This window comes from Miniopterus natalensis, chromosome 8 (assembly GCF_054644295.1).
Source record: "Miniopterus natalensis isolate mMinNat1 chromosome 8, mMinNat1.hap1, whole genome shotgun sequence".
Lineage (NCBI taxonomy): Eukaryota > Metazoa > Chordata > Mammalia > Chiroptera > Miniopteridae > Miniopterus > Miniopterus natalensis.
The window spans coordinates 76769749-76787463 of record NC_142088.1 but is presented as its reverse complement, the minus strand read 5'-3'; the positions used below and the strand labels follow the sequence as shown (position 1 = coordinate 76787463).

Below are 17715 nucleotides of genomic sequence, written 5' to 3'. Positions count from 1 at the left end.
GAGTGAAGATGGAGTGTTTCTGGGTCCCTGGACCTGCTGAGGCAGGGCCGGGTGTGGGCCCAGGTATGCACAGCTTTGGCGTCTGGAGCCACAGGGAGGACAGGGGCTTCCTTGTGGGAATAGGAACTGGTGCTCCTACCACCTCGTTTCTCTCAGGACTGTGTCCCTCTCACAGGCCCCATGGGACGATCTTCCTTTCAGAGCTATCTGCCAAGGACACCCAGTGTGTGGGTGGGTCGGTGTGTCTTGGTTGGAGGCCAGAGGTGGACAGCTGGCCTCCCTTACTATCTTCTACTTCGCCCCTCGCCTTCTCTTACACAAGAACACCCTTTGGGTACCTGGAGGGGTATCTTATCCATCCACTTATTGATGGGAAAACTGAGGTCCGGAGGGTAGAGTTGACCTGCCTGCGTGTGTGGTGGATGCCTGGCAGTCTTGTGGAGTGCAGTCCCATCTTCTTTCGAGTGGCTGTAGAGCTGTATTTGTTTGGCTTGAACCAAATGCAGGTGGATCAGCATCTCCTGAGGCATGTGGTTCCTGCTGTGTGAGGACTGGGAGGGGCAGGACTCTGTTTTCACTGAGCACCCAGTGATCAGATGCTCGGGTGGGCTCGGATTTGGCGACCACAGCGCTGAGGGTACTGCTGTTCTCTTCTTTCCAGAGGAGGGGACTGGACCTTGCAGAGAAACTGGGCCCTGCCTCACTCATGGCTCTGTGCTCTGCAGACCACCTCTCGTGTGCACAGCCAGGGGCTCTGTGCTCAGTAGATTGGGGAGGTTCCTGACCTTCCTTTACCAATGACCATGCCCTGGAAGCTTCGACCTGGGTGGTTAGAGGACCCCGGGAATTCACAGAGGTGGACAAGGGTAGGTTCCTTAAGTATCGGAGCTAGAGGGGGCCTAAGATATCTCTGATACCTTGACACTGAAAATGTGGTCCATGGACCAGCATTACCTGAAAGCTTGTTAGAAACTCAGCATCTCAGGTCTGTTGAAGGACAACTGCATGAGAACTACATTTTAACAAGTTACCGGTGATTCATGAACATAATGAAGTTTGAGAAGCACTGATCTAGCCTCTGCACCCCCCACCCCACTCCTCTGTATTATAGGTGGGTAAACTGAGGCCCAGCAAGGCTGTGTGACTTGCCCCAGGTCACAGAGTGGTACTTTGATCTGATCTCTCTCTCTCTCTCTTTTTTTTTTTTAAACCAGTTCTATTGGGATACAATTCACATACCGTACAATCCACTCATTTAAAGTATACAATTCGTGTTTTTTAGTACAGATATTGAACTATCACCACAGCTAATTTTGGAACATTTTTGTCCCTCCTGAAATTAACTCCTCATCCATTAGTAGTCAATCCCCATTCTCCCCACCCCCAGCCCTAGGGAACCACTAGTCCGCTTCTTATCTATCAATTTGCCTATTCTAGAAATTCCATGTAGGTGGTGTCGCACAGATGGTGGTCTTTTGTGCCTGGCTTCTTTCACTTAGCACGTTCTGCGGGCCACCGCTCCGTGGCCGGCATCAGGACCTCAGCCCTTGCCTTGCCCGCAGCGCTCTGTTAGGTGGGCGTGCCTCGCTGTATTCGTTTACTCTTCAGTTGGAGGACGTTTGGGTTGTCACTGAACATTCATGGATACGTTTTCGTGTGGACCTACGTTTTTGTTTCTTGTGCAGTTTCTGGGTCACGTGGTAACTGTCTAATGTTTCGAGGCCCTGCCAGACTTTTCTGAAGTGGCCGTAGCATTTTACATTCCCACCGGCGCGTGCGGGTTTGTCCATGCCCAGCACTGGTCACTGTCCATCTTTTTGAGGGAGTAAGGACGGAGTGACGGACACCTCTTCTGCTGGCCACGAGGGCCGCCCCGGGCAGCCCGCAGAGCAGGCCTCAGGGCGGGGCTGCAGCGGGGCCTCCGGAGCCCAGGAGGGCCTGACGCCCGCCTCTGCCCTCCCTGGGGTCAGCCTTACGCTCTCTCCCCACCGGCTTCCCTGCCCCTGCGCCCAGAGGGCTGGCAGCGGGGCAGCCACAGCCGCGCCTGGAGAGGGGCGCTCTCATCCCCTGCTTCCAGTTCCACACTCCCGGGAGGGACCCTTGGCCTGGCTAGGTGGCATGCTAACCTGGCGGGGACCTGGGCCGGTGTGGCCGGAGAGCAGGCCCTAAGCGTGGCTGCTCCCACCCCTCCTTTCTCCCCTGCAGGCAGAGGCTGGTGCAGGAGCAGTTCCCTGAGGTGCTCCACCGGCGTCACTCTTCTCGAAGGCCTGGGGGCGAGGGGGGCAGGAGGCTGTGGTGTCTCAGGGCTGCACTGACAAGCCCTGTTTACCCCCATGGTGACTGCCCCAGAGAGTCCTTTATCTACCTCCCCAGAGGCTAAGACAGAACGTGGGGCTCCCTGGGGCCAGACGCTGGTGGCTGGGATGTGAGCAACCCACCTCTGGCTCCCACCTCTAAGACCTGGCCGATCAAGGGCATGGGAATGCCCGCAGCCCCAGCACGGACAGGGTTCCAGGGCTCGGAGGGAGGTGCCTGAGTGAGTCACAGTCCTGACCTTATCTTAGACTTGGTTTTCTACTCTTTACTGCCCTTTGTCCAGCTAACTTCTTTTATACCTCCCCACCTGTGCCGGGCGGACCTGTCTCTCCACATCATCGCCTGCACTCTGCGTTGGCAGCCTTTTGAATCTTTTCTAATATGCACGGAAAATTAGCACTTTATTTTCATTTTCATGTACTTAAATTTTAATAACTGTTAGGAGTGAAATTGAGCGTCTTCTCATATGTTTACATGCATTTCTTTTATCTGTCACTTAATTTTCTGTTGCCCTTTTGTATTTTGACCTGTGAGAACCATCACAGCAGGTGGAACTTAAACCACGGCTGACAGGCTGCGGCTTCATAGGCTTTAGTACAGCAGCAGAAGCCCCACATGGAAAATTAGTGAATTTCTTAGGAACCAGCAACAATCATGTATAAAATAAAATAGGGAAGAGATACCACTAGCGGTACCAAGAGCAAATCAAACACTTTTTGAAAAGGCTGATCAAGTGTCCAGGGGTCCAGAGGCTCCTGCAGAACCAGCCAGCAGTGCTCCTGAGTGTGCTGACTCCTAGTCCCACACAGGCTTACTCTCCACACTTCTGGGTGGGGCTTGGGAATTCAGGGCATTTAGGGGAAGAAAAAGAGAGTAATTTTAGACTGAAAGAAAAGTGTCAAAAATACTACCGAGAATTCCTGTATACCTTTTACCCAGCTGCCCGTCATGTTAACATGTAACCGTGGCACAGTTTTTGAAACCAGGCAGATACACTGGTGTGGTTCTGTTAACTCTACTATAGTCTTTATTTGAATTTTACCAGTTCCCCCACTCCTGCCCCTTTCTGTCCAGGTTCTCAATGGCCCTTCATTGCCATGTTTCCTCAGTCTCCAATCGGCGACAGTCCCTTAGTCCTTCCCTGTCTTCCATGGACTTCACACTTCCAGAGGGCTTACTGGTCAGTTTTGCACATCCCCTCAGTTTGGGTTCTGCTATTGTTTCTTAATGATGAGACAGGCTGTGCACTTTTGGCAAGGATGCCACAGAGGCGACCTTGAGCCCTTGCCAGTGCATCGTATCTGGTGATCATGACGCTGAGCTGCCTTACTGAGCTGGTGGTAGTAACCATGATGATTTCCTAGTGTCTACTAGGTTTCTCTGCTGTAAAGTTATTATTTTCCCCTTTGTAATGAATAAATATCTCAAGGGAGATACCGGGAGACTAGGCAGGTATTGTGATTATCCTTCAACTTGCACCCACTGATTGTACCATCCACGGTGGGTCTTGTCTGCACTGATTTTCATTTATTTTCCTTTTCTTCCTGCATTCAGCAGTTGGAATGCTACTGTAAGAGAGAGCTTTCTCTCCTCTACCATGAGTTTATTTATATACTTATTATGTTGGTATACACTCGTGGATATTTATTTTATACTGTGGCTTAAAATTCAACACTATGGTTCTCCAGTTCTTTGCTCAAGGTGTGCCAGCCGTGGCCAATGGGCGCTCCTGCAGCCTGGCTCCTGTGTCGCTCTGCCTCGCCTCCACCCTTTTTCTGAGCATTTCCTCACTGATGCTACGAGGTGCTTAAGACGAGAGGTGCTTGTATTTTCTCTGCCCAGCCCTGAAAACAGTCCTTCTCTGAAATGGCCTATGCACACTTCCTCACCATCTGCCGAGTGTTTATGGGAGATCCACTGTGTGCCAGGCATGTGCCTGGTCCCTGCCATCTGTGTGAGAAGGTAAACGCCTTACCAAGGTGACCCGTGGTAGGCCCTCAGGCCTGGGTTGGGTCTGTGGTGGCAGAGCCTTTTCCCTGAAGCCTGCCTGTGTGCAATGCTCTGTGTCCACAAACTTGCGTAAAGCCACACGTAAGCAGGTGACTAGACAAACCGCACGTGCTAGGCACACTGAGGGTAGCGTTATGCTCTGTCTGCCATGAGTGCAGGACTGTTGGTGCCCGGCCCTCCTTTCTCTAGGGCAGTGATGGCCTCCATTATGTTTTATGTGGCATTAATTATACAAAGCAGTAACTGTTGGAAAGTAAACAACCTGTAAATCTTGGCTGACCAGGGCAATTGCCTCCTGTTCTTGGGAACATCGTGATCTGGGCAGGAGGCCCTGCCCTGGGTTCCGCTTGCTGGGCAGAGGCACTCTGCGGGAGAGCCTGGTGGGCAGGGCCCAGGGGAGGCAGGCAGGGGTGGGCCTGCGGGGGCAGGGCCTGCATCACAGCAGCGGTATGGGCTGTCCCCCAGACAGTCGGGAAGAAACTTACATAGCCGTGAAGCCCACAGGCCGTACCCTTCTGGTGAAGCCACCCCTGCCTGGGGGCATGTCCCTGTTTGGCTGCCTCCTGGCCGTGTGACCTTGGGTGGCCTTGGGCAGCGGTTCATTCAGTGCGTAGAGCTGTTGTGATGGCTGGAGTACAGTGGCCTGGGCATGGGCGGGGCTCAGTGCAGGAGGGAGCATTTCAGGCTTGTGGTTTGGAAGTGGCAGTCGTGGCTGGTACTTGAGTACTTATTACATGCCAGGCTGGAACTTTATCTCATCTAATCCTCACAGCCGTCTGCAAGGAATATTTTGTAGATGTAGAGGGGGGATGCAGAGAGGTTCATGAACTTGCCAGGACTTGGAGGGGTCTGGCTCACCTCCATGTGTCTAACCTGACTTCAGATCCTCTCTCCTCTCTTGTCCTGGACCAGGCCACAGGCAGGCTTCGCCACTAACTTGGGCATGTCAGTACCACTTAGGGCCTTGGTTTCCTCACCTCTGAAATGGGCACAGTGATACTGTACTTGTGGGTTTCCAGTGGTCTCCCAGATGGAGGCTGGGTGGAAGCACCTCTGCATGTCTGACCTCAGGTGCATGCGTTCAGTGTTCTGTTCATTAGATACAGACTGTTTTCCCCAAGCGCCCACCTGTATGAGGGCTCTAGGGTACCAGCCTGGCACTGGAACAGAAATACAGTCATCGTCCTTGTGGACGTCTCTTACGTGCTTGGACCGGGATGAGCACTCCCTGCTTTTTGTTTTGTATTTTTTTCAAATTCATATGTAATATAGTCCTAGTTTTAAAAAGTTGATGCTGAAGATGTATATAATTTATTTATTTAAAAATGTATCTTTATTGTTGAAAGTATTACAGATGTGCCCCTTTCACCCCCCACTGACTCCCTCCACCCCACTCCCGCCCCCAAAATGTATTTAATTTAAAAGGGAAGTGTTCTTCTCTACCACTGTTAGATGCATATATTAGACTCACAAATACAGGGGTATGTGTATAACATTTTAATATAAAAGTACAATCTCACTGTGTACATATTACTCAGCAGTTTTTAAAAAAATGTATAACATTATTGATTTCAGAGAGAGGAAGGGAGAGGGAGAGAGAGATAGAAACATCAATGATGAGAGTCATTGATCAGCTGCCTCCTGCACGCCCCCCACTGGGGATCGAGCCTGCAACCGGGGCTCTGTGCCCTGACCTGGAATCGAACTGGGATCTCCTGGATCCTAGGTCAGTGATCAACTGCTGAGCCGTGCCGGCTGGCACTCAGCACTTTTTTGATGGGATAGTTAGGTCACAGGCTGTCTGTATTTGCAATATTGATGGTATTGTCAGAATGTCCAGTGGGCAGTGATGTATCTCCCACCTCCGGTGTGTGAGGCCATTCCCCACCTTTTGTCCTGGTGGGAGGTCAGCAGTCTGTTGAACTTGGGCAAGCTGACAGCCGAAACTGGCCTCGCATTGTTTGCATTTGGCATTTCTTTGACCACTAGGGAGGTGAAGCATCTTTTCATGCTTTTCTTGGTTTGGCGAACTGGTTCCAGCTCTTGTTTGCTTTAGGGAATTTATATCACATTCAGCCACCGTCAGTTACAGGCCTGTCCCAGGCGGTGCTTCACGGGGCTGGTGTGTGTGTGTGTGTGGGAGTGCACATTGCTCCGGGTAAGCTGGCACGCTGACCTCCAGAGCGCCTGGTCCAGCTGGGGAGCTCCGACTTAGCCATGATGCAGGACAGCCAAGGGGCAAACTTGCAAAGCACCCTTAGACGCTGAGGGGAAGGAAGAGGTCAGCAGGGAGATTGAACGTCCTGGAAAAATTCAAGCAAAGTTCTGTTTTTGCTTAACCCTCTCCCTAGGATATTTTCGCCCTGATTTTGTTATTTATTTATTTATTTAATCCTCCCCCAAGGAGTGAGAATATTTTCCCACTGATTTTAGGGAGAGTGGAAGGGAGGGGGAGGGGGTGCGGTGGGGGGGAGAGAAGCGTCGATATGGGAGAGACTCATCAATTAGTTGCCTATGACACGCTCCCGAAGTGGGTGCCAGGATTGGAACTGCAACCCAGGCATGTGCCCTTGACCCGGAATCAAACTGCGACCCCTTGGTCCATGGGCCAGTGCTCCAACCACTGAGCCATGCTGGCCGGGGCTCAAATAAAGTTTTGTCGGAACACAGCCATGCCCATTCACTCACACACTGTCTGTGGCTGCTTCCTTGTTACAGTGGTGGAGCTGAGTGGTTGTGACAGAGAGCTATGGCCCACAGGGTGAAAATAGTTACTGTCTGGCCCTTTAGGGGAAACTTTGCTGATGCCGGGCCAGAGGAAGGTAGATGCTGTGGGTTGTATGAAGGAAGGGGGAGGGAACAAAGGTTCATTGAGCACCTGCCTAGGCCAGGCACAGTGTAGGGTGCTGTACCTGTGTGTTTCATTTCGTTTTCCTTGGAAAAGCTTTCCCTGCCATCCCTTATTCTCATTGCCCTCCTTCCCCTGTTTCTGTGTGGGGTGGAGGTAAGGAAGGGCAAAGAGGTGGAGGCTCAGCACAGTCCTAGGGCTGGGGTGGAGGGAAACTTCCAAACCCTTGCGAATGGCTCCAGGATCCAGCCTTTCTTCCCAGGTGGTGGCTGAGGCTTGCACTGAGCCTGTGTCCAGCTGAGGAGCTCTCACCTCTCCCTGTGGGCTAAAGCTGGAGTGCTAAACTGGGAGGGGTCTCCAGGGCTCAGCTGGCCACTGCTGATGGGGGTGGGGAGGTGGGGTAAAGCGTGTGACCACCCCTCTTCCAACTTCTGTCTCTGGCACTGGGCTCCTCTGGGCTGGGCTGGTGGCCACCTGTGGAGGGCTAGTTTACACCAGGTGCTGATCCAGGGCTCCTTCCCTGCTTTAGAAGGCCTTTAACATCTACAAAGTAGAGGGTGGGGCCAGAGATATTGGATGGAATTGTCTTGAAAGCTTTGAGATTGTGGAAAGGCCCTCCACCAGCTGGTGGGGCTTCCTGCACAGTCTACCAGCGCTCTCACTTCAGGGAGGTGTTGAGGTCCAGCCAAAGACTTCCTGTGCGCCAGCTGTGCTGGATGTGCCTTCAGTACTCACAGCCCTCTGTGTTTAAGTACCGATGTTGTCCACTTTCTGGAGATGGGGAAACTGATGCTCACAAATGTAGCTACCCACCCAGTAGTAAGTGGTGGGCACAGATGTGAGCCCAGGCTCTACACCCGGGTGCTGACCAGGTTCCATGGTAATTTTAGGGGCATGTGGGAGAACATTTGGTTGTTGCATATCTATATAATTTTTACAAATACTGTTTATTTATGGCATATAATTTTGACTTTGCATATGCAGGTATGACATACACTTTTAAAAAATTAAGTTTAAAAAGTGAGTTGATTACTGCCATTTGACCCAGTGATCCCACTTCTAGGAATATATCCTAAGAAACTCCAAACACCAATCGGAAAGAATTTTTGCACCCCTATGGTCATAGCAGTTCAATTTACAATAGCTAAGATCTGGAAACAGCCCAAGTGCCCATCAGTAGATGAGTGGATAAAAAAGCTGTGGGACATTTATAACATGGAATACTATGCAGCTGTAGAGAAGAAGGATCTCATACCCTTTGGGACAGCATGTATGAAACTGGAGAGATAAGCTAGTCAGAGAAAGACAAGTATCACGTAATCTCACTCATATGTGGAATCTAATGAACAAAATAAACTGATGAACAAAATAGATCCAGAAACATCGAAGCATGAAACAGACTTGAGGGATCTTGGAGGGAGCAGGGAGTGGGAGGGGAGAGATTAACCAAAGAACTTGTATGCATATATGCATAACCCAAGGACACAGACAATAGTGTGGAGAAAGCTTGGGGTTGGGCAGGGGCATGTTCAAGGTGCAGGGGATCAATGGGGAGCAGAAAAGGGGACATCTGTAATACTTTCAACAATAAAGATAAATTAAAAAAACCAATATTTTAAAAAAAGTGAGTTGATTAAATAAAATAGGCTCTTCATTTTGCAGGCTGGTTTTAATTTCAGTGGCAAAATTGTGGGGTGGCATGTGAATAGTGGGATGAATACACTATGGTAGTATCTTGGGGTGTCCTGCACCCAGCGTGTCACTGGCACAGTGGCTAGTGGTGAGGGTGTTCAGTGACTGCTGAGCAGTGAACCCAAGGCACCCTACCTCTAAGGGGGACTGGAGAGGCAGAACACCGCCAGAATGCAGTGCACAATGACAGCTGGCTCCAGCATTCTTCCCCCACTCAATTTTGTGCCTGTGATGGAAATTTTTAAATTTCCGATCAATTGAATACTACAGAGATAAGACAACAAATAGTCATGTTCAACACAGTTTTTTCAACTTTGCCAAATTTGCTTCTGATTTTTCCTTTTTTTCTAATTCTGTTGCCTTTCCTCCTCCCCAGAAGAAAAACCAGTTTGTGAAGTTGGTGTTGGTTTGAGTCTCAGTGCACATTCTTAAGTTTTTACTCTTTGCATAGTCAGCCCTAAAAATAAACAGTATTGTTTTGCATGTCTTCAGACTTTACACAAGTAGTTTTATATATATCACCAGGTACCTTTTGTGTTTAATACTATTTTTCTGAGATTTCTTCATGTTGATATGTGTCTCTAGAGTGTTTCTTTTAAGTGCCACGTGCTATTCCATTCTAAGTCAAATAATAGAATTAACATCTCTCTTTTCTTACTGCTGGATCTGTAGGTTGTTGACAGTTTCTCCCTGAAATGAGCAATTTTCCCCCGGTTTCCCAGCGCACATCAAGGATATGCTTCTTTAGGATATGCTTCTAGAACTGGAATGAATTTATTATATATGGTGTGAGGTAGGGATTTATTTTTCCATGTGGATAACCAGTCATCCTGCACCCTTGAAAAGCTATCTTTTTTCTCATTGTCATAGATCAAGTTTCCAAGTATCTAAAAGTGTATTTGTGGACTCTCTGTTCTTTTCCATCGGTCTGTTTGTCCCTGTGCCAAAAATGACATGGTTTTGGTTACTGTAACCTTCAGAGCATTGTAAATGGGTTAGGAACATGTGTTTCATGGAGACGAGTTTGCCAGGAGGAAACGAATATCAAACCTTATGAGAACTGAGGTCATGGGGCATAAGGATTTGAGCCTTAAAGGAAGGGGAGGGTTTAGGTGTGTGGAAGAGGGTAATGAAATGAAATGAACGTCAAATTCAGGAGGAGTGAAATAGATAGACTCCTTGAATATTAAAACCAGAGGGCCCTTTGAAGCAATAAGACATTGTGCGGAGTAGTTTGGCTAAGTTTAGTCCTTGGAGTCAGAGAGACCCAGGTTTGATCTTCAATAAGGTACTTAACCTGTCTGGATCTTACTTTCTTCATCTATAAAATGGGTTTGCCCTGGCTGGGTGCTCAGTCGGTGAGAGCGTCATCGTGTGCACCAAAAGGCTGCAGGTTCGATATCCAGTCAGGGTACATACCTAGGTTGTGGGTTCAATCCCAGTTCAGGGTGCATGTGGGAGGCAACAGATTAATGTCTCTCACATCAATATTTCTCTCTCTTCTTTTCTCTCTCTCTCAAATCAATAAAAACAAACACATCCTCGGGTGAGGATTTGAAACAAGGGGTGAATAATTGGTTTTCCTTATGGGTTGCTGAGAGGACTGAATGAAATAACGCATGTCAGTGGCTTAGCAGTGTCCCCACACGTAAGCTGAACAGCAAGGAACTGGTAGTTATTTGCTACCCTATTTCCTTGATTCTGAGACCAGCTTTGATTTTCCTTTTCTACTTTTCACAATTCTGAAGTTAGAACAGGCGTGATTGTGATTTCCTCTAGCGATTTGCGTTTGCTCTCGGGTCGCACTGTTGAGAGTGCCGGGACAGCACTGCACAGATGAGAGAGTGGAGTCAGCGTGCTTTACCGACGGTCATCATCCGGGACTGGTCTTTATTGCTAGTCGTAAAGGAAGAAGGAAGGAGGGAAAACCATCTTGGGATGAGACCATAGGGGTGCTTTTAATGCCACAGGATGCTGCAGGCGGTAGAGGAAGGTCAAGGGTGTAAATGGTGATGGAAGGAGTCTTGACTTGGGTGGTGAACACACAGTACAGTGTACGGATGATGTCTTATAGAATTGTACACCTGAAGCCTTATACAACTTTATTAACCCATGTCACCCCAGTAAACCCAACAAGAAAAAAAAGATGCTGTAGGCATCTTCACTGTGTAAAGAAATAACTTCCAGCAAGGAGAAGTTGAGGGTCATCGTGTCTTCGAACAGCACATGACACCCACCATGTAGGGTGTGGCAAAGAGTATGGTAGGTCCTGGAAACATTTAGTTTCTGCTCCTGGCTCTGCCACTTGCTAGCTGTGCAGGCTTGTGCAAGTGGCACCCTCTCTCAGCCTCTGCTTCCTCTGTGAGTGGGGCTCATCCTAACTGCCCCCATTGATGTGTTCTGAGAGTCCTGTGACCTGAGCAGACTTCCCACTGGGTAAGCACCCAGTGGGCGGAAGCTGTTCATGTTGCTCCCTAGAGGCGCACCTCTCCCCTGCATCTCTCCCCTGCATCCCTCCCCTGCACCCCTCCCCTGCATCCCTCCCCTGCACCTCTCCCCTGCACCCCTCCCCTTGCACCCCTCCCCTGCACCCCTCCCCTGCACCTCTCCCCTGCATCCCTCCCCTGCACCTCTCCCCTGCACCCCTCCCGCTGCATCCCTCCCCTGCACCCCTCCCCTGCACCTCTCCCCTGCACCTCTCCCCTGCATCCCTCCCCTGCACCCCTCCCCTGCATCCCTCCCCTGCACCTCTCCCCTGCACCTCTCCCCTGCATCCCTCCCCTGCACCCCTCCCCTGCACCCCTCCCCTGCACCCCTCCCCTGCACCCCTCCCCTGCACCTCTCCCCTGCATCCCTCCCCTGCACCTCTCCCCTGCACCCCTCCCCTGCACCTCTCCCCTGCACCTCTCCCCTGCATCCCTCCCCTGCACCTCTCCCCTGCACCCCTCCCCTGCACCTCTCCCCTGCACCCCTCCCCTGCACCCCTCCCCTGCACCTCTCCCCTGCACCCCTCCCCTGCACCTCTCCCCTGCATCCCTCCCCTGCACCTCTCCCCTGCACCCCTCCCCTGCACCTCTCCCCTGCACCCCTCCCCTGCACCTCTCCCCTGCACCCCTCCCCTGCACCCCTCCCCTGCACCTCTCCCCTGCATCCCTCCCCTGCACCTCTCCCCTGCACCCCTCCCCTGCACCTCTCCCCTGCACCCCTCCCCTGCACCTCTCCCCTGCACCCCTCCCCTGCACCCCTCCCCTGCACCCCTCCCCTGCATCCCTCCCCTGCACCCCTCCCCTGCACCTCTCCCCTGCACCCCTCCCCTGCACCTCTCCTCTCGCACCTCCTTGCTGCAGGATTACTTTCTGATTCTTGCCGTCAGCTCTGGACATACTGCCCACTCTTCAGTCTCTCTCTAATGTTATCTCCTTGCTCAGACCTTTTCCACCATCCCTCCTCCCCCTCCCCACTCTGTGTGAGTGTTGCCTCCTCCTAGAGGGTTTTTAAAATTCCGCCTTATAGCCTGGCCGGGCGTGGCTCGGCAGTTGAGCGTTGACCTAGGATCCAGGCGATCGGGGTTCGATTCCCGGTCAGGGCACATGCCCGGGTTGTGGGCTTGATCAATGACTCTCTCATCATTGATGTTTCTATCTCTCTCTCTCTCTCTCCCCCTCCCTCTCTCTGAAATCAATAAAGATATATTTTAAAAAAATAAAATAAAATTCCGCCTTATGTTAGTGCTTTTCCTGTGCTGTTTAATGTACCCCAGACAATTGGTGACCCTTTGCGGCAGGAGCGTGTCTTACTTTGCACACCCTGTAATTCCAGCCCAGGGTGGCATAGGAAAGAACAGGAAATAATCGCGGTCGAGCTTTTGCCAAGTGGCTGCTATGCATCTGTCGGCACAGCGGTGAGCCAAGCCTGTGCCTTCGTTTTCCAGGGCCCCACCCATGCCCAAGGTGACCCATCAACCTGTGCACTTCAGGTTGAGTTCACTTTCACCTGGTTCACCAGCTGGCGGGTGACCATGCACAGAGGCTTCTGGATGGTGCTGTGCTGGGTGGGAGCGGGGCCCGGGGAGGCCACATGTTGGCACTGAGGCAGGTGTGGAGAGGGAGGCTGGACGGATGTCTGAGTCTGGCTGAGGCCTGAGCCGGGAGGTGCCGTGTGCTGGGAGGGCCTGGAGGGGCCCTGCAAGAGGAAGGGTTGGAGGGGGTTCTGGGGAAGCGCACGCTCAGGCCTCTACTGCCGGGGGAGCCGGGACCGGGGCCTGGAGCCCGCTTGCCAGGGCTGCTCTGCATGGGACAGCGTAAGCTGAGGTTGCCGCAGAGCATGGCTCAGTATTAACAGCCCTGGAGCCACCTGCAAGCCGAAGTAATGACCACTTTTGCCTTGGGCCTCATGCCAGATACATTCTTCCTTGGGGAAGGTGGGGGACAGTGGAAAAACCAGTGAGGGTGTGAGAGGCTCCATTTTATGCTGCTGGCAGGGGAGCGTGGACTCAGGAGCCTGGAAATGCATGTTAAAAGTCTGACTTTTTCAGAAAGTTAGAAGTGTTGGTTAGGTCAGCAGGCCCCTTCTGTAAGCTGTGGCCTCTGAACTGGCAAGTGGGCGGGACAAGAGTTTGGGGTGGGCGGCTTCCCTCTGGCGTGATGTGCCCAGTGCGTTGCCCTGTGTGGGGCTGTGGTGTGTTCATTGTGTCCCCTGGGCCTGTAAGATGGGCTGGGAGGCTGAGTGGAGGGGCCCATTTTCCTGAGAAGAAAGGTTTGCCAAGCGGGCGTTTCTGGGCTCTGTGAGCATCATTCTGAGTCTGGCGGGAGCTGTGGTGCTGAGCTCATTCTGCGTCTCTTGTGGCACATAGTTGTTGCTCAACAAATATGTGAAATGAATGATTTAATTTCATATTCTTTGTCCATTCAGTTATTCATTATGTGTGTGGTATGCTAGTTGCCTGTGACTGCTTTAACAAATTCCTGCAAACATGTTAACTTAAAGCAATAGAAGTTTATTCTCTAGCAGTTCTGGAGGCTGGAAGCTGGAAATCCGCAGGGCCATGCTCCTTGGGGGCTTTAGGGGTGAATCTGCTCTTTGCCTCTCCCAGCTGGTGGTGGCTCCAGGCAGGCTTGGCTTGTGGCCACATCGCTCGAGTCTCTGCTCCCATATCCTCACGGTTCCTCTTCCTTCTTTCTCCTCTGTGTGTCTCTTATAAGTACACTTGTCCCTGGACTTAAGATTCTTAACTTAATTGCATCTGCAAAGACCCTGTTTCCAGACACAAGGTAACACTCACAGGTCTTGGAGATTAGGGTATGGACTTATTGGGGGGGGCGTCATTCAGCCCACATAAGGGGCCTTAGTATTTTTCTAATCATTCTCTTTTAGTTATTTTAAGACTGTTAGCCACTGGGTTTGTGTTGTTCCTAGTTTGTCTGCATTTAATTTATAGATATAGGTATATTTTAATATAGCTCGATTTCACTTTCCCCCACGATTTTAGGTTTAGAAAGTCCTTCCCCGCTGACTGTCTGATAAGTAGTCATTCATGTTGAAATAAAACCTTTAGGAAATTAACTTTTAAATCCAATGGTAACTCGTTTTGATATCTGCACTTTAAAAAAAAAAAAAGCTAATCTTTACATGTGAGAAAATGTAATAGACCTATACACATAAACACAGAGAGAGAGAGAAAACCTGCAAAACCCAGAGCAGTCTGAGTGAGGCCTCAGGACCTTTCCATTTTGTAGTTTCTTGTGAATCTATCATTATTTAAAAAACATCTTTTAAAACAGTGAATCAGATTTACCAATACCAATTATTAAATCATTTATTCTATTATTTGTAAATCTTCCTTTATTAAGTTGTGACATATGCTACGGTGTTGTATAGAGTTGTGGTTAAACTTATTTAACTTGGCAGAAATTGACATTATATGATATATGGTTTTTCCATCTAGAAACAGTGCATGCTCCATTTATTCAGACTATATTTTATCTTCCAATAAAATGTGTGTAGTTTATTATAGATACTGTTCAGTTTTTTGTTGTTATTGTGGATGAATCTTCTTTCCATTTATACTCTTTAACTGGCTTGTGCTGGTTATATGTCACCAAATAGAATGCCCACAGCCTTTCAAATACATGAAATTCTTTTAATGGGAAAATGCTTTTCATTCTGCAATTAGAGACAATGTTTAACAGGCTTTTTAATTCATTTTGTTAAACCTGCTCTCAGGAGGGGATGGTCAGTGGTTTTCTCTGATGTGGATTTTAGTAGCTGTGTTCTCCATCTGAGTGTATGTGGGCGACATTCTTTATAAAACAATATGAGCTTGTGTTCCACAAATTTAATGCTAACCATATTTTGTTGGATTCTATTTCTTTGAAAATTATAGAGGTGCTGGTTCTCAAGGCGTCATGTGGTGTGTTACTTGGGGTGCCCTTGGCCCATCCGGGCCAGGTGGACAGACGGGGCTATGCAGCCCAGGGGCAGTCGCAGCTGGCACGGGCTTTCTTCTCTGCTCTACTCCTCGGCTGTGAGGCCTGGGTGGCACTGAGGAGTTGAGAGGGCCTCTAGCTGGGTGAGTCCCAAATTTGTAAAAACTCAGAAATGGGGAAATGTACTCTTAACCCTCCTCCAGGTCAGTCTTATGAAATTCGACTGCTGGAGAATCGGAAGCTGGGAGACTTTCAAGATCTGAACACAAAGTACGTCAAGGTGAGTCTGTGGGGCCCTCTTCCTCCCTGTGGGGTGGGTGGAGGTCTCAGCGTCTGGGTTGCTGTGGGGGATCAGGAGTGGCAGGGGGTTCAGGAAAGGTGCCAGAGGGAGAGTGGGCCCCTGTTCCCCCAGCGTGCTTCCTGACGGGCCTAGGACAGGCTGCAGCTGAGAGCTGGTGCACCAGCGTGGGCCCAAGCCTTGCCAATTCCTGCACTTCTCTGAGCTTCTGTTTGCTCATCTGCACAGGATTTATAAGTCCGCCCTGTATGTAAAGTGCTCAGTAATCCCGGACAGAGGGCAGGCATCATTACTCTTGCTGCTCATGTTGGGGTTCGTGTTGGGGTTCTGCAGAGGGAGTAGAGCAGCTCCCTGGGCGGAAGGCTCCGGGCAGAGCGGCCTTGAAGGGCGGGGGTGTACCCTGGCTCAGAGGCGGCAGGTGGGCTCCTCTGGCTTCCTCTTGGCGCCCACACTCAGCTGCCTCCTGCCTGCCTCCTGCCCTAGAGCATCATCCGCGTAGTTTTCCACGACCGTCGACTGCAGTACACAGAACACCAGCAGCTGGAGGGCTGGCGGTGGAGCCGGCCTGGGGACCGGATCCTGGACATCGGTGAGTCTCCTGGGCCAGGACGAGCCCAAGATGCTCCATCCAGCGCGCTGGGTTCTTCCTGGATGCCATCTGGACTGGGCAGGGCATCTCAGTGCACTCCTGTCTGGTGTGAAACCCCGTGGGAGCTGGCAGAGGCGACCGTGCTGCCAGGCTGCTGGCAGGGAGCGCCAGGGAAGGCTCTGCGGGAGGATCACGCACTAAAGGATTTTGATAAGTGATGAAGGAAAGGATGGGCATCACAGCGAGGCAGTGGAGATGGAGTCCTGGGGCCCTAGGCAGTGGTCCACATCCTTCATCCACAGCCTTGGAGGCCAGATGGGTTTTGGAATTCGGAAGCTGGAATGACAGTAGGCTGTGGAAGTGCCTCCCGCAGGCGGTCAAGCACAGCCATCTTTCTGGAGCAAGAGGGAACCACTGTCCACGCAAAATGGCATGAGGACTAAACAGCCTTGTGGCAATCCAAGTGAGGCTTTCTGCCAGGGGAGCTTACAGAACTTAGTGTCAGAGCTTTTGGCATCTCCAGAGTGGTGAGAGAACTGGCCCTGCCACGGGCCCCTCCTCCCATTGGGAGTGGCTGACGGTTGCGCTTTGTGTGTGTGTGCGCAGATATTCCACTGTCTGTTGGTATCTTGGACCCCAGGGCCAGCCCAACCCAGCTGAACGCAGTCGAGTTTTTGTGGGACCCTTCGAAGAGAGCGTCTGCGTTCATTCAGGTACGCCCGAGGGAGGCTGCCTGCGTGGGGAGCGGGGCTTTGGAGTCCATGGTGCAGTTTCTCAGGCCACCCCTGCGGGCCCTGCTGGGCCCTGCTGGGCCCTGTTCTCTGTTGTGGGGCAGGAGCCCGAGGGGGAGGCGTGCTGCATATCAGAGCTGGCTGGGCGTGGGGCTGGGAAAAGGACTGGGATGTTCTAGGATCCTGTGTGGGGTTTGCTTATGAATATGTAAGCTTTTTATAAAGTAAACTATTTCCTAGCATAAATAATTTGAGGTAAAACATTTTCCATAAGTTTGTTATTAAATTAGTTAACACTCAAGCCCAGGCTTGGGTCCGGCCTCGTGGTAAACAGGACGGAAGACTGAGCTGGGAGCTGGCTGAGGGCTTGGCCGCGCTGGGCTGGGGGCTCCCTGGCTCTCCCTCCCGGAGCATCTCCTTTGTGAGCCTCTTATCCATCAGATAATGAACATAAAACCATAGCTACAGTGCCTAGTTCATAATAATTGCTCAGTAGAATTCAATGACCTTTTTTCATAATTACTATTCTTCTAGTACTTTAAAGTTATTATTACATTATTATTGTTATTATAATATGTATTGTGTTATTAAACAAACAGTATTATAACCATAAATATATATCAAGTACTCTCTGTGTAGCAAGTACTTGCAGAAACACAGAAATGGTTCCAGCCTTCTGGTCATCTTCCGGCCTGGCCCATGTAATCTGGTCACCAGGCTGTAGGGACTAAGCTGTGGTCCTCTCTGCAGCCTGTAGCTTTTGCCAAGGGAGGTCTCTGGGTGAGGAATGAGGGTGGGCTACTGGG

General features: G+C 50.8%; 1 protein-coding gene across 1 annotated transcript in view; it reads left to right on the top strand.

Annotated features, from left to right (window-relative positions):
• TFCP2L1 (transcription factor CP2 like 1) overlaps window positions 1-17715 on the top strand; it is a 50715-nt gene that overhangs the window by 16027 nt on the left and 16973 nt on the right. Inside the window, exons 3-5 of the mRNA XM_087819444.1 lie at window positions 15495-15571; window positions 16073-16178; window positions 16785-16891. Coding sequence (XP_087675570.1) covers window positions 15495-15571; window positions 16073-16178; window positions 16785-16891 — 290 coding nt within the window. The remainder of the gene's footprint in view (window positions 1-15494; window positions 15572-16072; window positions 16179-16784; window positions 16892-17715) is intronic.